Source organism: Malus sylvestris, chromosome 5, assembly GCF_916048215.2.
Source record: "Malus sylvestris chromosome 5, drMalSylv7.2, whole genome shotgun sequence".
NCBI classification, from domain to species: Eukaryota; Viridiplantae; Streptophyta; class Magnoliopsida; order Rosales; family Rosaceae; genus Malus; species Malus sylvestris.
In genome coordinates, this window is record NC_062264.1 from 5,411,989 (window position 1) to 5,432,470 (window position 20,482).

Consider the following 20,482-nt stretch of genomic DNA (forward strand, 5'->3'; position numbering starts at 1 on the left):
AAACCCTTGATTTTGAGCGAATTTGGTAAATGAGAGGTTGTGTAACAAGTTGCAGGTGGTGGAGGGGTGAGAATGGCCTGAAATTTGGTGAAGATTGGCCGGAATTCGGCCGGGTTAGAGCCGGGTTTGTGAAATGCATGGGTTGACCAAAATGGGGAAAAAGAAAATGTCCCCTTCCCTTATTGGTCCTTTCTCTCCTCTAAAAAAAATCTGATTGGTCTCCTTTTTAAACTAACTTAACCTTTAACTCACATGTGGGAATTAAATAATTCCCACAATCTATAGTTCACAACTTCAAACATTCGTAACTATACCGTTATAACTCGGACTCACAAACGGCTTTCGCCTATGCGTTCGTGGGTTCGAGATCTATTTAAAAACACTAGTTAAAACTTCAAAAAGTCAACGAAAGATTTGATTACGAAAATTCAAACCCGATAACTATTCGATTTAATTCCCAAAATTTACGGAATTAGAATTAAGTAATAAAAATGACGTAAACGTGAAATACGAACTTAAATTACGAAATACATAATGAATAGTGAAATTCCAGGGACGGGATTTCACAGTTAAATTGTGATTTTTCATTTCTAACCGTCGAATGATTTCGTCCCCTATCTCCAAATAATTTTTTTGTGGTGATTTTTGTTGCCAGAGATCTCAAAGTATATGCAGTCATATTTGACAGTTGAAGGAAACTAGTTTCGTAGAATGTTTGTCCTGTTAAAAGAATGAATTCCAAAACACTTAAGAGTTTACCTTATACTTCCATTAAGTAGAATGTAAGCTTTTGTTTTATCCACTAGTTTAAATATTTAAATTGTTGACCGATCCGTTCATCATATTCTTCTAGGCTTGATGATTTTATTTGTAAAAAAATCAACAAAAAAATGGAGCTAAAACAACCATTAAATCATGAATTTTCATGTCTAACTGTCAAATGATTTCATCCCATTACCTTATCTCCGAATGTTATTTTGGATGATTCTTGGCGTAGGAGATCTCAAAGTATATTCAAACATGTTTATATCCCTTCCAACTACTAATTCTAATATTACCATTAGAATCTTATGTATGCGTGTTCCGAACCCCCACAATTGGCTACCGTATTCCTTCCTCTTCTCGCACTTACTTCTCTAATTTTTATCACCAATACTACTCCTTAAAACTCAAGAAAAAAACTATTTTGATATAGGCAACAGCCACCCATAAACCTCACATAACACTTTAAATTTAGGGTTAATCTCAATTTACTACCCCGAAGTTTCATGATTTTCAACATTTGGTACATAAAGATTTTTTCGTCCCAGAGTCATACCTCAAGTCTTAATTTTGAGACAGTCTTGTACATCTGTTAAGTCTGCCGTTGACTGATGATGTGGCGCCCACGTGAACAATGATTGGGAGCCATGTGTTAATATGGGCCCACATGAATATTAAAAATTTTAAAAATTAAAAAAACTAAACCTAAACCATCCATCATCGCCCAAACCCCTGCTTCCTCATCCATCCTCGCCGACTCAGTCTCCCTCCTTGCTCCCTCTCCCTACTCGGTTTAGCTTCTCCGTCCCTCTCCCACTCCCACTCATCCTTCCCTTACCACCTCCCAACCTGACTCATCCCTCCCCTAATCGCTCCATAACAGACTCGGATTCCCGATTCGGATTCTCCACCATCGTGAAAACATAAAATTTATAGGCACAGCATGACTGGATTTTGTCTCGGCGGCCTAATCTTCCGCTGCCCGATTTCTCCTCCGTAATCTACAACCTCCCCCTAAAATCTGTTGACTCAGAAGCTGCTATGTGAACTTCAGTGACACCACGTGCTCCAATAAGCTTTCCTCTATCTGCAGCCTTGGCACTGAATCCGACATGTAGAAAGTGGGGACACCGCAAATAGAGGGGGAGGACATTTCAGATTCTTTGGCACCCCGTTCCCATCAGTGGCATCCATGTACGATGACATTGCCCCTTTTCTTGCTGCCTTTGACCAAAAAAAAAGGAAAAGAGAATTGGGAAATTGGCTTTGGTGGCTGTCGAAAAGAAGAGGAAGAAAGAGAGGTTGTGAGGGTGGAGGAAAGGGAAAGCCTAAATCCCTATGGCTAATTTTTTTTTTAAATTTTTCTATATTTTTAATCCTTTTATTTTTCTATTTTTTTGAATTTTTAAGTTCCACGTGGAATCCTTAATGACACGTGGTGCCCAATCATTGTCCACATGGGCGTCACGTTATCAGTTAACGAGAGACTTAACAGCCAGACTAACAAATGTATGAGACTATCCCAAAATTAACACTTTAGGTATGACTATGGGACGAAAAAAACTTCATGTACTAAATGTTGAAAACCACGAAACTTGAAGGTAGTAAACTGAGATTTACCCTTAAATTTATAAGGCATTGTGCTGAGGGTTCTTTTGTGCAGTTATAAACAAATGTGAGAATAAGCATGCACATGATAAGTTTAAATTTAAAAACACTTGAAATTATCAACTTGATAAATGTAAAAATAAAAAAATAAAAATTAGTATCCGGTCCCTAGTTTCTATTGTTCATCGACTAAGACCTTATCAGTTTTTAAATTTTGATCAAAGTCCCTAGCATTAATAAAAATTAGTAATTGGTTTAAAGTTTTAATACTCACACCCTTATCAAACTCCTAAATAATTTTCAATTCAAACATTTCCAAAATATAAAAAATATAATTAGAATAAGTTTGTACCCTTAAAATTTTGGGCAAATTACATAAAACTATCTCAACTATTAGATCAGTCACAGTTTCATACCCCGTCTATAAAAAATGTCAATGTCATGCCTCATCTATGAATTTGTTACAATTTCATACCTTCTGTCAGTTGTCTGTCAATTCCTCTGTTAAATGCTGACGTGGCTTGAGGCGGGACCCACCTCAATTGGTGGGGCTTTTTTTTTTTTTTTAAGTTTTGAATGGGAGGGGAGGTGGAAAGAGTGGAGAAGAGGGAGGTGGTTGGGAGGCTCGGGAGGGAGAAGAGGGGTGGGGGTGGGGGGGGGGAACTGATGGGGAAGATAGGAAGGGGATGGTTTTTTTTTTTTTTTAATATTTAATTAATTTTTTTTAATATTCAATTAATTTTTTAATAAAAAATGGGTCCCGCCTCAAGCCACGTCAGCATTTAACGGAGGAATTGATAGAGAACTGACGAAAGGTATGAAATTGTAATAAATTCATTGATGATGTATGACATTGACATTTTTTAAAGACGGGGTATGAAACTGTGACTGACCCAATAGTTGAGGTAGTTTTATGTAATTTACCCTAAAACTTTTAATCTTATATGTACCCATTCTTAAATATACCAATTTGTTATATGAAAAATATACCTTTTTTAAATATAAAATGTACGGAATTTTTTTATATAAAATTCATTCAATTTTATGTCTAATTCATTTTTAAAACTTATATGGGTACATTTTATTTCGTTGATTTGAGAATATATCCATGTCAAGTTTAATAGAAGAAATTTAATAATGTTATTAAGCCTAATATCCTTCTTTTTATGAAAAATGCACCCATGTTTTGCTACAATAATTTTTTGGTTAGTTTTGATGAACGTACCCATGTATATATAGACACACACACACACACACACACACACACACACAAAATACATTGGAGAGTATAATTTATCTTTAATATTTTTAATCTCATAAATTATGGGTTTTATTTATATTCTCATTGATATAAATAACTACAAATTTCATTTTTAATTTAAAAATATAATAACCTACATTATTACATTAATGTCAGGGACTTCGATAAAAAACTAAAAACCACAAAGATTTCAGTCAAAGAATATTAGTAGTTAGAGACTGCATCCAAAATGTCTCTAAAGATTTTAGTCAAAAATTCCTAAACATTTTCTCTCTCAAATTCTAACTTTGGCACCGGAGATTCTTTGACCAAAGCCCTCCTCCACCCCCCCCCCCAATTCATCGTGGGTGCGTGAGGCTTTTGACCTTAATCTTAGGTGTTATTATTTTGCAGGTGCATTTTCGTCAAAGGAGAAGACGGCGAAAATTTGCATCCGCAATTGGGAGTTATCTTTTTAGTGAAAATTTGATGAGGAGTGATGAGAGGGCTTTGAATAAATACCATTGAGTGGGTCAGTAAAACAAAGCTTTCAAAACATTTCATTTAATAACATTTCTAACCCCTCGCTGTAAAACATGTATACTTTCCCAGAAAAATAGTAAACATAATTATATATGTAAGCAATTATCTCAAATCACAATCCTTTAACACTTTTCAAAACATGCCATGTGCCAACAACATAATATAGATGCATCAATATAAATCAGGTGAAAAAAATAAATCAACCAGAGACCCTACAGTGGTCCTGTACGGCTGATTCTAAAGCTCAATATCCAATCCAGCTGGAGTCACCAACTGTGACCTGTACGGCACTGTCGGAGTCACCAACTGTGACCTGTACGGCACTACACTGCACATAAGTCAGAACTACCTATAGTAGTCTGTTCGACTAGGATGATGTAATAATACGCTCTAGTGCTTCTCTCATCACAGCTGTATAATAAATCTAGAATCACCTACAAGTCGGAACCCTCTATGGTCTGTACGACATGTCGGAGCCACCACTAGTGATATGTACGACATGCACCTACTTGGATCCAAGGTGAGCGTGTGGTGCGGGGTGAATAATATAAGCACTAACACCAGGGGTGCAGGTTATGAGCTCTCAACACAATTCACATCAACAATAAATCATATGAACCATATGAACCATATAAAACTCACCTGATGTTCACCTGTGCGTCCACAACACCATTTAACATATAGGCATCAAATACTAATTCATATAATTCATATATATGCATGCATGGCATTTTAAAACATATTTTCATTTATATTTGATTTCTGGGAAAATCAATAGTATATAGGTAAATACAGAAAATTAACTGCCCACTCACTGATATGTCGAATGGTCGTAACCCCCGTGACGCCCTTGAATGCGCTCGTCCTCGGGATAGGTCTCACCTATATGCGAAACAACTATAACAATGTTATTTTTAAAGCACATAACCAACAATTCGAAATAACTTCTCATACGATACTCAAATTGGGTATATGAATATACCACAGTGATCTACACAACTCCACGAACATCCCCATATTTTAGAAATATTTTTGGACTTCCCACGCGCCCTCACGAGCCGGCCAAGGCACGGCCAGACGCGCCACCCACGCGCGGCACGTGCCTAGCACACGGGGCTGAGACTGTGACGCCGTTAGGAATATTCCTCGGAATATTCCGTTAAAACCCAACGGTTTCCGTTAGAACTGACTGACTGTGTGAGAATATTTCGTCAGACTTGACGGAATATTCTCCCGTCTTCTTCCTCCAGCTCCGGCGACCGTCGCCGGCACAGGAAACTGGGTAATTTTTCAAATTCCTTTTTCTCCTTCGATTCTCAACCATCTTTCATGCAATTGGTACCAAAATGAAGCTAGTAACATGTAGAATCACGTTATACAAGTTTCAAAGCTTAAATTCCACTAGATTTTTCATGAGAAAGGTCGATAGCTCGGCTCACCTACAAACTCGTCGTTCTAAGTCCTCCGACGTCCAAATCTTCCCAACGAAGTACCTCCAAGCTCGTGAGAACCTCCTTAAGCTCACTATGAGCTTGAAATTCCCTGAAAACCAATATTTCACTTGTGCATGAACAATGCACATTTTCAGGGTTAGGGTTTCTACGTGATTTCGAGGGTTTTAAGTTCCAAAACTAGTACCATTCGAATCAGGGAGTTGAAAGGATAAGGAAACTCACCTTTTTGGCGTCGATCCGTGAAGAATTGAGGGTTTTGGCCCTCGTTCGTACAAGTTCGAGAGAGAGAGAGAGGGAGGACTGAGAGGGAAAAGAGAGACTGAGAATGAGAGAGGGTACATGAAAGTGAGAGAGAGAAGGGATTGTGTAGTCCACAATACACCCTAACCACACAAAATGTACATAACTTTTAATCCCACTTAAATTTTCCAAAAACTTAGGAAAATATAATTATTCAAATTACATATCACACATATACCTAATAGTCATTAAGGGCAATTCTGTCATTTCATATCAACAAATATGAAATTCCGGAACGGGCTGTGACAATGCGCGTGAAAATCCCGGTGTGGCTCGAGTGTAATTTTGTTATTTTCCTCCGAAAGTCTACGTGTCGCCTCCATATAATTTTCTTGATTATTTTTTGCTCCACACCTATTAGTTCACGTAATGAAAGAAAGTAATACTACTACCCCGAGGACGTAGGCACACTTACCGAACCTCGCAAATATTGTGTCTCATTTACTTTATATTCCAATGCACACATACCGTCGATAATACAACAATTCCGATATATGCAGCAGCCACCCAAAAACCTCACACTTAAATTTATAACGCACTGTGCTGAGGTTTCTTTTGTGCAGATAAAAAAAAATGTGAGTAGGGATGGGAAAAATACCCATGGGTATGGGTAACTGTTTAGACAAACAAACGGTTATGGGTATAACCGTTTATCCATGAAATTTAAATGGACGGTCATGGGTATTATCCGCGGTTATAATGGGTATCCATCAGTTATGGGTAATATTCGCAGTTACAACGGGTATCCATTTACCCATTTAATTTAATATATGTAAAATTAAAAACCCTCAGAGAATAAGTTACAACCTCACCACTCTCTCTCTCCGTCCCTCTGTCCCTCCGTCGCTCTCTCTCTCCGTCGCTCTCTCTGTCCCTCCGTCGCTGTCTCTCTTCGTCCCTCTCTCTCTTCGTCGTTCTCCTTTCTCCCTCTGTCGCTCTCTCTCTCAGCCTCTCGACTTCGACTCGACCACACCTCGGCGACCTCGCTCAGACAACCTCACCACCCTCCTCGACCTCACCTCAGACAACCTCCTTACCTCAGAATCCGACCACACCCACATCACACAGACCCTCTGATCTCTCTCTCCGTCACTCTCTCTCTGTCGCTCTCTCTATCCGTCCCTCTCTTTCTCCGCCTCTCGACTTCGACTCGACCACACCTCGGTGACCTCGCTCAGACAACCTCACCACCCTCCTCGACCTCACCTCAGACAACCTCCTCACCTCAGAATCCGGCCACACCCACATCAGGTAAATTTTGGAATTAATTTAGGGTTTGTGAAATTTAAATTAGGATTTGTGAAATCTAGTCTTGATTAGGCATTGTTCTTGATTTTATTAAAAATTTGCATTGTTCTTGATTTTATTAAAAATTTGCATTGCTTAGACCATCTCCAACCCTTGGGCTAAAAGCCAAATTTTTTAGCCCGGAAAATTTGGCTTTTAGCCTAGAAACATCTTTTCTGCTCCAACCCTTCTGCCCTAAAATTTTAGCCCGGAATTATTAAATAATGAACTTAGGCTAATTTTTTTCTTAAATCAATTTTTTAAAAAATAAATAAATATGTAGATTATTGTAAATTAATTTTATGAACATTTTAATCTAAAAAAATTTAAATTCCGATAAACATTTTGCATTTAGCCCGGGGGAAAGCTAGGGGGTATTTGGCCCAGAAATAACATTTGGCATTTAGCCTAAAATTTTAACATGGGTTGGAAAGTGTTTGGGGGGGGGTAATTTGGCTTTTAGCCCAGGTTTGGAGATGGTCTTAGGAGTGATTTCAATTTTTACTCCCACTGCAATTTTTTTTTGTTTAATTCGTGAATTCAATCTGAAATTATATATTTTCCTGCTTTTTTGCAGAGTAGCCGCCAAAAGCCTGAGGATTTAGTTCGAGAACCTCCATAAGTGGGTTTATTTTCTCGATGCATAATTAGTTTGAATTATATTAATGTAATTTAATTTAATATGCTTTTTAATCTTTCACATTGCACAAACATCGTTGAATGATGATAGAAAAAAAGAAGTAAAAATATTGAATTGGAAATCCATTGTTTAAAGAATTTACTTTTATGAATTATTCAAGAAAATGTCGCAGAAGCATTTACTTGCTCTTAATGCCAAATAGGAATTGATTCAAACAATATGATTGTTTGCCATCAGCTGCATCATGGTAACTAAATAGGAATTGAGGTGTTGTCTGTTTAAATTTCAAAATCTCATTACCGTGCATTCGATGAAAGAATAAATGAATCTAGCATAGTTATTGGCAATAGCTTTGGCTTTGGCTTTCGATGATTTTTACCATTCTTTTTCCTAATTGTGTTTATGGCTCATTACAATCAGCTTTGGCTTCTTGTGAAATGTCTTGCGCGTTTGATGAACGGATATGCAAAATGCTCAAAATTTAGAACCTTTATCTGTAAAGCCTCTATGTTGATATTGGATTTCATTATGCAATTCTAGAAACGCAGATTATGGCTTTACTTGCTGGAGAAGAATTAGGTACTTAATTCCTGCTAAGATTAGGTTGAAGATATCTACTTTACACTTTCCTGGTTTAATAGTTAAACTTGGCTGGAAGATTAGATGGGAACTTGCGTCTCTGTTCTCTAAGACTCTAATTCTAGACCAAATGTTGTCCGGCTTACTTGCGTTATTGTTGGTTTGAACGTCAACTATATGGAAACAAAAGTTATGCAGTTTGGTAGCTCTTTAATTATTTATTTGCGCACTATAACACCTCTTAAATTCTGCATCTCGTTCGTTATATGTACACTATTTCCACTTGCAATATAATTTGTGAATTGATTATCTGTATTTGTTTCAGCAGAAACTCTTTTCGTATGAATTATTTGAAGATCTTTAGATCTTCAAAAAGTCTTGTATCCAACTGTTTCAACTAGTTCCAAGATGGAGACTCAAAGCGAGAACCAAGATTTTGAACCAATTAATCTTCAACAAGGCCTCTTTTGGTGACAACGAGTCGATGATACTTTGTGATTGAACGTGTTCGAAAGTGTTTAGTTTCGGAATATTTTGAAGCTTTGAATTCTAGTATTCAAGATAATGACTACTTTTTGTTTTTAGAAGCTTTGCTTTTTAATCATATGGATTATAATTAAAGACTTGCTTGGGTGTAGCAAAAAAATATCTTTCGTAAACTATTATTTCAATTATTGGAATTATACGAGAACTTAAATGATTAAAATAGGGAAATGTATGCTAAAATTTATTTATAACGGTGTTTAATTGTCAAAAAATGAAAATTATGACAAATTTTTCTTTTGTAATTTTCAAATTGTTAAAAAAAATAATGTAGACGGGCGAAAAAAAGGTAAATGGGTAAAAAAGGATAAATGGGCGAAAAAATGGGTAAACGGGTAAATGGTTATGGTTATGGTTAAATGGGTACACGGTTATGGGTATTGATAACCGTTTATAAACGGTTATGGTTATGGGTATAATCATTTATGTAATTACCCAACGGGTAAACGGTTATGCGGGTATGAACATAAACAGTTATGGGTAAATAACTGCGGTTACCTGCCCGCCATAACCATTGCCCATCCCTAAATGTGAGGATAAGCATGCACATGATAAGTTTAAATTTAAAAACTCTTGAAATTATCAACTTTATAAATGAACAAAAAAAATTATCAAATTAGCTGCTAATGAAATGGCAACTAAAAGATATATTGGGCTGCTCCAAAAATATTCTAACCACTCAACATTAAGCTCAAAAACAAATCATGTTAAATACCAAGTACTACCTATATATATGAATGACATACTTACTCAAGTTGAAGTCTCTGAAACGTTTGACATTATGTGATTAAGAGTATGAAAGACAAATTTAGACTAAAATAATTAAACCGAAAACATGCACTAGTCTAAAACATTACAAACTCATACGTTCTATTAAGAATTGCCAACATTACTCTAACAATAAATAATATAAAAAGGTTCAACAGTTTAATTGTCTAAATTAACTTCATAATTCATTCTCAGTCTCACAAACTCACTTGAACGAGAAGTATGTATATAGGGGTTGAATGCGAGATATAGGCTGTATCTCTTATATAATTTATCCTTAACGAGGAAGATCATCAGAAATTGTTAAACCATTGATGGTGCAACTATTAGCAGCTATTTGATCCTGCATATTTGCAGATCTTCCTGTAAAAAATGCCGGACGCTCAGGTTTGGGAAGACTAATAGTTTCAGTTTTCAACATTAAAACAACTGATGACATGGTCGGCCTACTGTTTGCATCCTCTTGAACACACAATAGTCCAATGTGGATGTATCTCAAAACTTGATCTGGCCTGCATGAATCTTTCGACAGTATTGGATCTATCAAATCCAACCCTTTTCCTTCATTCCATGATTGCCAAGCCTGTAAAACAATAATTTTTAAGGATGTAATTATAAAATAGTATACTACTCTTCTCTTTGATAGCTTAGCCAAATAATAATTTGGGAATAATGATGTATATATAAATAATGCTTATACCAAGTTATTAAATACTTACGTGTGCTAGAAGTGTAGGAAAACGGCAGTCAAAGCCTAAAAAGTTCTTTCTCCCCGTGGTGATCTCAAGCAGGAGTATACCAAAGCTAAAGACGTCTGATTTTACTGAATATATTCCTTCTATTGCATATTCTGGAGCCATGTAACCACTTGCATGTACAAAAGTAATGCGTTGAGACTTTTTAGTTAGAAAAAACAAATATATTTTTTGGTCAGTCTATGGTACTTTATTAAAACAATAATATACCAATACTCTTCAATTTTAACGTTAATATTGCAATTCAATAACGTTCAACGCAATTGCAATATACTACCTTGATAGTGTAATCTAATATCCACACAGTAACTGACAACCTTTGTAATCTAACCCTTGGTAATTTACACATTTATACAAAAATAAAATTAATCAATGGTATAAGGTAATTCATTAAACTTAAATCTATGGTCTAAGATAATCCTTAACGTTTATGATTAAGATAATTCTTTGAACTTAATCAATAGTCTAAGATAATCCTTAAATTTTTTATTAAAACCAACTGTATCTAACACTAAGACCATTTGTTGAACTTAATCAATGGTCTAAGATAATTTTAAAATATTATTATATTAAAGGGTACCGGTACCTTTACTTTTTGATGAGGTACCGTAGATTCCTCCAATTTTATATGTGAAGGTATATAGGTTGAAACTTAAATAGGATCGAAGGTTATATAAATTGAAACTTACTAAGTTCCGACGACTCTTTCGGTATTTCCTTGAGTTTGACCATCAACTCCAAACATTTTAGCCATTCCAAAATCTGATATTTTTGGATTCATTTCACCATCTAACAAGATTTTGCTAGCTTTTAAATCACGATGTATAACTCTAAGCCTAGAATCTTCATGAAGATACAAAATTCCTCGAGCGATTCCTCCTATTATCATGCAACGTCTCGACCAATCCAGCTGTTCTCGTTTCTTGGGTTCTGCATGGGTAACATTTATCAAAGACAAGTTAAAATTTACAGCCAATTACACACACACACACACGCACACATATATATTGTAATCAACAAAGGAAAATATTTGGTCAAATGATATTCACAAACCAAATAGAAATTTGTCAAGACTTTTGTTGGGTACATATTCATAGACAAGTAAGGTTTCTTCTCCTTCCAAGCAAAATCCCAGAAGCCTCACAAGGTTTCTGTGTTGAAGTTTGGCTACCAATACCACCTCATTCTGAAATTCTTGTACCCCTTGTGTGGAGCTTTTCGATAGCCGTTTTACTGCTATTTCATGTCCATTACCAAGTGTGCCCTACAATATGTAATGTGAACTAAGCAGTAAGCATTGTAAATACTATTTATTATATAGTATACTATGTAATCAAAACTAATTAAGGTCGTTTAGTCAATCAATTATTGTAAATAGATAGACAGTTCATAATATATATATATTTTTACCTATTTTGATCATTTAGTTTTATACAGTTCGATGCGTAAAAGATCATATTTTTTTTTGTTGATTTTTGCATAAATATTTTTTCACATAGCGATGATCAGGAACTATTTTCGAGTAGGAATGCCTCCATAATTTTGTGGAGCGAAGGATCTCATGCAAATAGACATTTTCATACCTTGAAAACGGCACCAAATCCTCCTTCACCTAATTTGTTATCATCTGAAAACTTGTTCGTGGCAGTTTCAATAGTTCCCAATCTAAATTGCAATGACTCAACAGTCTTCTTCATATCATTACCAACTACAAACATTGACTCAAAAGATTAGATGTCTTAAGTAAAAAATTTATTAAGAAATTGAAGTAATATATAAATACTTTTCAAATCTTTTTATTAATTAATTACCTTTTTTCTTTTGTCGTTTGGAGTGGTATCTCTCTTTGACTGTTCTGAGTCTCTTGCGAAAGAAGCATCCCACAACTAACGAACAGAAAGCAACTGAACCAAGAGTACCAACGATGATTATCATCGATGAGGGTTTGCTGCTTCCTGTATGAATACAAAATTATAATAAATATATCTCTGGGCCTACCTAACAATAATCAAAGAGTTAATCGATTTTTATTTTAATTATTTGCTGTAAGAATCATCTTTAAAGGAGAATATAAAAATGAACGATTCATATTATTACGTCGGGAGATGAAACTCAACACGGTGATTTGTGGCATTTGAAATTATATACGAGGGTAGCGATTCTTATCAGTCACAAGAATTGTAGAAAGCTTGAAGGATATCATCATTTACCAGATCTGTTTGTCAGCGAAGGCGGCGGCAGCGACGGTGAAAGCATAGGCGGCGGCGACGGCGACGGTAAAAGATTAGGCGGCGGCGACGGTGAAAGCGTAACCGTCGGAGTAGATGTTTGTGACGACGGTGTGTTGGCAATTACCGTCGTCGGAGTACGAGTAGATGTTTGTGACGACGGTATGTTGGCAATTACCGTCGTCGGAGTAGATGTTTGTGACGACGGTGTGTTGGCAATTACCGTCGTCGGAGTACGATTAGATGTTTGTGACGACGGTGTGTTGGCAATTACGATGGGAACGGCATCTGTGGTAGTACTGGGCAATGCAATAAGAAGTACGGAGAGAACGTAGAAAGGGATCATGTCACGTTGCTTGGAAAAACCAAGGGATTTTGATAAGACGATTAATTTGTTCAAGTTTTGCTTAAGTGTCTAAGTTACAAGTTTATAACAAAGTCAATGCACGCGGCGCTTGACTGACCTGACTCCTGAGTCTAGGGGTGGAAAAAAATACCGAACATTCCAAATTGAACTGAAAAAATCCCGAAATCGAACCAAGAAAATACCAAACCGAAAATCCTAAAAATTTCAGTATCCAATACCAAGGTTCTAAAAAATGCTAGGCGCTAGTCGGACGGTGGGTAGGGGCCTAGCGCCTAGGCGGGGTCTAGGCGGGCGCCTAGGCGGATTTATGTAAATTTATTATATATCTTGTAAATAAATGCCTATTTACACTTAAAAAAACTATACTTGTATGAATAATAGAACAATGATAAAATGTAAAATATAAGTAGAAGAATATATAAAGTACATCCACCCAACAAGTTTAACATTTAAAAATCAGTAAGCATATATAGATAATGTAACACATTATTTAAAAGAAAAAAAAAAGAAGAGATACATATAGGTAATGTAAAGAATTTTAAGTACATAATTGAAAAAAAAAAAGAGTAGATAATAATATATAATATATTTGTTTAATAATGGGAGTAGGTAACATTTTTAAATATAATTCATAAGCCTAGTGCCTTCCTTTTGACGCCTTGGAATTTGATCTGACAGAGGGGATGGCTTTTGACAGAGGGCAGTGACTTTTGACACATTGGAAATCGGTAAGGCCTTAATTTGGGGTTTCTTGTTTCATCTCCCTTCCATTTTTCTTCGATTGCTCCGCCAGAATTCCCCATCTTCTTCACCTAATTAAGTTTCTCGTTTCCTCTCCCTCCATTCTTCTTCGATTGCTTCGCTTGATTTCCCATCTCTCTGCCTAATTTCCATCTTCTTGCTCTGTATATTTTTCCAAAACCTAATCATGAGTCCAGTCAATTTCCTCAAGCACAGCGAAGAAATCCTCTCCGGCAAAGAAATCTGGGCTTCCAGGTCAAAGTTCTTGTTTTTTTTTTCCTGCAATTGCACTGTTATCTGATTCCTTCTACATCTCTCTCACATTTACTCTTCCCTCACGCTCTCTCGGCTTCTCTTTCGTCACCCTCGCAGTGTACTGAAACGGAATATTTTAACAAAACCGCTGCGAAGGCCGCTTAGCCCGACGCCTAGGCCGCCTAGGCACCACCTAATACCCTTGCCGATTTCCTGAACGTTTTTGAAATAATCGCGGCGGAGGCCCGACGCCCAACGCCTAGGCGGCCGCCCAGACCGCGTTTTAGAACACTGTCCAATACCGAATCGATCCCAAAATTTCAGTACCGGAATCAATCTCACATTTTCATTCGTTCGGTAATCCCGAACCGAAAGTACCTCTTTGCCTGTGTTGGATTTTAAAACTTCACTGTCTGATACTAGTCTATTTGTTAAAAACGATGATAGAGATGTTATTACCAAGGTTCTAAAAAACGCTAGACGCTAGTCAGGCGATGGGCTGGTGCCTATCGCTTAGGCGGCTAGACGGATTTAGGTAAATTTCTTGTATATCTTGTAAATAAGTGCATATTGACACTTAAAAAAATTTATACTTATATGAAATTCATGGATAAGATAATAAAATAATGATAAAATACAAAAAAAAGTATCTAACAAGTCCAAAATTTAAAAACATATTAAGCATATATACCATATAACTTAAGACATTTTGAATGATTATATCTAATTTTTTTTAAAATAAAAGTAAAAATCCCATGTAATAGATTGGGTGGTTCATAATAAAGAAAATTCTGATGTCAATATGGGTGGTTTATAATAATTTACAAAATATTTTTTAGAGATCATATTAATTTATTTTTTAGAGATCATATTAATTTATGTGGAATTTAAAGAGAAATAAAAGTGTCAAGTATGTGGATGTGGAAAGGGTACACTAGGACGCATAAAGATGGGCTCTGCACCAATACTTATTGGTAATGACATTTTTAGCATGACACTCCATCAGTTTTTATGAGAAATTGACAGCCTATGACTTTTGACAAAAAGCAAGCAATTTGATGCTAGATGTCCAAATTTGATTGGAGAGAAACTAAGAAAAAAATTTAAATAAGAAAAAGTATGTAGAGTGGTCATGTGGTGTGAAAGGAAGAGAGAGAAAGTCATCGTCTTCGTCATTCCTCTTCGCCAAACCGAGAACTAGTAGAAACCCAGAAAGGTGATCTGCATTCTTGAAAACATAACAAAACTGAAATTCCTGGATCGCCTAGGCCACTCAGTCGCCCGCCTAGGCCGCCTAAGGGTGGCCCAGGCCGTCCCTCGACGGCCGCCTAATCCCTGTCCCGATTTTACTCCCGATTTTGAGTTAATCCCCACGGCCGGCCACCACCCAGCGCCTAGGCGCCCGCCTAGGCCGATTTTTAGAACACTGGTTATTACTCTTTTGTTGTATGTTGATGACATAATTTTGACTTGTTTAAGTGCTTCAAAGATTCAATCAGTTGTTACAAGCCTTGCTGAAATCTTTGATCTTAAAGACATAGGAAGGCTTGCATATTTTTTAGGACTACATATTCAATATCAACAAGATGGTTCTCTATTCATTAATCAGTCCAAGTATGCTAGGGAATTGTTGAAAAAAGGCTGGCATGGAACACTATAAGCCTATATTTACACCATCCAAAGCTCATACACAATTACTTGTTGCTGAAGGAACACCTATCGATCCAACTCATTACAGAAGTTTAGTTGGTGCTCTGCAATATGACATTTATAAGGCCTGATATAGCCCACTCAGTTAACATGGTCTCTCAATCCATGACTAATCTTACAGATCTGCACTTTCACTTGTTTAAAAGAATATTGAGATATTTGTAGGGTACAATTGATTGTGGTTTGAGGTACACTAAGAGTGAGGCTAGCTATGTCCATATCTGCTTTATCTTATTCTGATTGGGTTGTTGATATTAACACCAGAATATCAATAACTAGTTATGTTGTGTATTTGGGTTCTGTTTATACCATACTTAAGGCCTCTGTATTTAGATCTCGTATCAATACTCGGGGGACTCAAATGTAACTATGTAATAAAGAAATGGGTAAATATATAATAAGTGATGAACCCTTATTCTATAAAATGACCCTTCACCCTCATAATTGGGAGAAGCTCCTCACATCCCCTAAGCTCTAAGCTCTCTCAAAGCTCTCACTCTCATATTCAGAGCTCTCTCTCCTTCAAAAATACAATAATCAGTGTGGATGTAGCCCAAACATTGGGGTGAACCATGATACATCTTGTGTTATTTACATTTCTTGCAGATTCACAGTCGAATTTACGTTGTTCCAAGACCTCCGGTTTTATGCATCAACATTTGACGCCGAATCGATACGAAAAGTTGTGACGGTTCTCTTTCATTTTTTCACCTTCGCCGTGGATCTGCAAAACCCACACAGAGACACAGACACAGCTCTCTCTCTCTGAAACTTCCAATTTACAGAGCTGTTTCGTCTTCCACTGTTTCCATCTCCCAAAATCTCTCTTCCATCCGCACGTTTCATCTGAAAAATTCTCTCTCTTGCGGTAGAAGGAAACAGGGAGAGATAGGTTTTGCCATTGCAGACAGAGAGAGAGAGAACACAGGTAGGCAGGCAACCAAGCAAGCAAATTAACAATGCCATTGCCATTGCCAAGGAAAAGAAAACGGCACTGAGTCAACTCGGCCGAGTTATGGGGTGCTGCGAGTCGTCTTTTATACATGCAGGTCAACACCAGCACCATCGCTTGGACACCTTCAGCTCCACCGCCACCACCAACCGCACTCCTTAACCGTCCAACGGTCGAGCCAATGTCGCCGGAGCCGGTGCAGAAGCAGTGCCTGGATTCTTAGAATTCTCGCTGGCCGACTTGAAAAGCACCACAAATAACTTCAGCTCTGACTTCATCATCTCCGAGAGAGGTGAGAAAGCCCCCAATGTCGTCTACAAATGTCGCCTCCAGAACCAAGATAACCGTCGTTTGATTGCCGTCAAGAAATTTTCTAAATTGGCCTGGATGAAGCTTGGGACGTTGGGAAACCGAGGCATAAAAGGCTTGCCAATTTGATAGGGTAGCTACGACGGCGACGAGAGGCTGCTGGTGGCGGAGTACATGCCTAATGATACCCCTGCCTGTACAATCTGCACTTAAATCCAAACCCTTCATTTTTCGAACAATCCCTTCGCGGCAGTCAGCTTTTATGGTTAATTCGATTCTAATTCGTATTGATGTGAATTGGGACTGGTTCTAATTCTATGATGTTAGCCCGCATCCCTCTCCAGCTCTCGGCCTAACGCATCCAAACCCACCATAAAACCACACGTCTTTCTCACTGGGTTTGTAGAAATTAAGGAGGTGGTTACTGTAAAGATAAAGAATTGTTAGATTGTGACAAGTGTCAAAAGAGGAAGGGATAAGGTGGTTATGATAGTTAAAACAGTTAGTGTAGAATACTTAGTGAGTAAGGAAAGTCAAAGATATATATACTTGTATTATGTACTGTAAGATTCATTCAATCATATATGAAAAGGATAATTCAGATACAATTCTCTCTCTTAAATTCTTCTCTTTCTCTCTCTAGATTACACAGGAATTTCTATTGATGTTCTTCACAGGATGAAGTCTTACATGGTATCAGAGCCGATCCTTGGATTCTGAGGAAAAGTACTGCTTCCGCTCTTGATCTTTGACGTTTGTAGTGATCTGAATTGAAGTTTTTGCTGTTATCTTTCGAGCCGGGCTTCGTATTTGTCATCGATCTTATTTGCACAGTGTATGCAATCATGCCCGCCAAGTGTTTGTTGAAAAGTATGACTCAACCTTTACATGTTGTATTGGTGATTTCTTTCTGAATCTTGATCTCGATTTGTGTTCTTTTCTTTTGCACTCTTGTGACTGCTTCTTCATCCTTTGATCTTTCAATCTCTTCAAGTAAATTTCTTGATTCTCTGTTACATTCTGCGACACAATGGTGACCGCTGCACAATTGACCATAGTTCAGTCTCCGATCACGAATCTGATTCCAACTGTGTCCACTTCTGTCACTGTTAAACTTGATGATACAAATTATCTTGTTTGGCACTATCAACTTCGATTGCTTCTTGAAAGTCATGGCATTTTAGGCTTTGTGGATGGTACTAGGCGATGTCCTACTCGATTTGTTGAAGATGCTACACTTGAAGGTGTTGAGACTGATGCGTTTCAAATCTGGAAAATGCATGATCGTGCAGTCATGCAACTTATCATTGCCACATTGTCTCCCACAGCTATGTCGTGTGTTATTGGGTGCTTGAGCTCTAATGACATGTGGATTAGCCTCAAAGATAGGTTCTCCACTGTAACTAAAGCCAGTATATTTCAGTTAAAAACGGAGCTGCAAAACATTAAGAAGGGTAATGACTCAGTGTCTACATATCTGCAACGTATTAAAGATGTGAGGGATCATCTTTCTGCAGCTGGTGTCACCTTTGAGGATGATGATATTGTGATATTGGCACTGAAAGGTTTGCCTTCGGAGTATAATACTTTTAGGACAGTTATAAGGGGCAGGGAGAATGTCATCAGTCTTAAGGAATTTCGGTCTCAGTTATTGGCTGAGGAAGCAACCGTTGAAAATAACTCGATCTCAGAGTCTTTTGTTACTGCCATGGTTGCTCAAAATACATCTGGCAAAGGCAAAGCTCTCATGCTACAAGAAGGCTCTTCTAGTGGTTCCTCTCAGTCACAAGTGTATACTGGTGGTTCAACACCTCCTGGTTATAGTGGTCACTCTTCTCACTACAATGGTGGCTATAGTTTTAATGGCTTTCGAGGACGAGGTAGAGGCAGGAACAACTTTCACTCTAATCCCAAGTACAACACAGGTCCTTCAACTTCGAGTGCTGGAATCCTTGGTCCTGCCAAACCTCATATCTCCACTTGTCCTGAGCATGGTTATGAAGTACCTACGTGTCAAATATGCAACAAAAGAGGTCACATTGCTGCCGATTGCTTTCAACGACACTCTTCTCCATCTGCACCATCTTCTAAAGTGCAGTGCCAAATCTGCTGGAAATATGGACACACGGCAGTTCAATGTTATCATCGAGGCAACTTCACTTATCAAGGAAGATCACCACCCTCAACTCTTTCTGCAATGAACACTACATTTTCTCCTTCTGTACCACAAGAGCAGTTCTGGGTTGCTGATACTGGGGCTACTTCTCATATGACTTCAGATCTTTCTAATCTCAATCTTGCAGTATCTTTTTCTGGCAATGATACAGTCACAACAGCAAGTGGCTCAGGTTTGCCAATCTCTCATATAGGTTCTACTACTCTTCATACACCTCAGTATGCTTTTGAGTTAAAGAACATCTTACATGTGCCTCAGTTATCACAACATTTACTATCCATATATCAGCTATGTAAAGATAACAAATGTCGATTTATCTGTGATGAATTTTGTTTCTGGATCCAGGACAAGATCACAGGGAGAATCATTCTTCAGGGGCTGTGTAGGGAAGGCCTCTATCCAATACCATTTCACATTCCACAACATCTCATCATTCAAGCACAAAAGCACAATGCATCATTTCAGCAACAAACCTGCTATCTTGGCAGTCAAGTCAAAATAAATTTGTGGCACCAAAGATTAGGACATCCTTCCAACATTGTCACTTCAGCAATGCTAAAACAATCCCATATTCCTATGTCTTTAGATCATGTGTCTTCTATCTGTCAATCTTGTTTGGAAGGCAAATTTGCCAAGCTTCCATTTCTATTTCCTGCAAATAAAACTGTCCATCCTCTAGAGGTCATCCATAGTGATGTTTGGGGTCCTTCATCCACTGTTTCCATTGAGGGTTACAAATTTTATGTAAGTTTTGTGGATGAATGTACCAGGTTCACCTGGATTTTCCCATTAATGAATAAAAGTGAAGTTTTTGGTGTTTTTGTTCATTTTCACAGTTTTCTGATCACTCAATTTTCTGCCACTGTGAAAGTGTTTCAAAGTGATGGTGGGGGTGAATACTCCAGTCATAAATTCAAACAATATTTACTCCAAAAGGGTATACTTCATCAAAAGTCATGTCCCTATACTCCTCAACAGAATGGTCTTGCTGAACGGAAGCACAGACACATACTTGAAACAGCAATCACTCTCCTTCAAACAGCATCCTTACCACATAAACTTTGGTTTCATGCTTGTGCCATTTCTGTCTATCTTATAAATAGGATGGCATGTCAAACACTTCAAATGTCATCACCATTTCAGTGCTTGTTTGGAACCTCACCATCCATCTCCCATCTTAAAATTTTTGGCTGTGCTTGTTTTCCACTTTTAAAACAGTTGAATTCCAGTAAACTGCAACCTAAAACTTCACAGTGCATATTCAT

At 37.4% G+C, this 20,482-nt stretch overlaps 1 protein-coding gene across 1 annotated transcript; it reads right to left on the reverse strand.

Annotated features, from left to right (window-relative positions):
* Positions 1 to 9,951: 9,951 nt before the first annotated feature.
* Positions 9,952 to 13,179, reverse strand: LOC126620994 (cysteine-rich receptor-like protein kinase 44). The gene is made up of 7 exons (XM_050289348.1): positions 12,690 to 13,179; positions 12,291 to 12,434; positions 12,063 to 12,187; positions 11,533 to 11,743; positions 11,169 to 11,409; positions 10,444 to 10,591; positions 9,952 to 10,307 (listed from the first exon to the last, which is right to left on the reverse strand). Exons 1-7 carry the CDS (start codon positions 13,051 to 13,053, stop codon positions 10,002 to 10,004), a joined length of 1,539 nt encoding a protein of 512 aa, XP_050145305.1. The 5' UTR covers positions 13,054 to 13,179; the 3' UTR covers positions 9,952 to 10,001.
* Between the last annotated feature and the right edge of the window lie 7,303 nt (positions 13,180 to 20,482).

Excerpts from the sequence above, each read along its gene's own strand:
- LOC126620994 (XM_050289348.1), bottom strand. The coding sequence starts at position 13,053 with ATGATCCCTTTCTACGTTCTCTCCGTACTTCTTATTGCATTGCCCAGT. Across the intron at positions 12,435-12,689 it reads TTCGCTGACAAACAGATCTG|GAAGCAGCAAACCCTCATCG; the intron begins GTAAATGATGAT and ends GTATTCATACAG. Across the intron at positions 10,592-11,168 it reads GAAAGAGTCGTCGGAACTTA|TGGTTACATGGCTCCAGAAT; the intron begins GTAAGTTTCAAT and ends TGTACATGCAAG.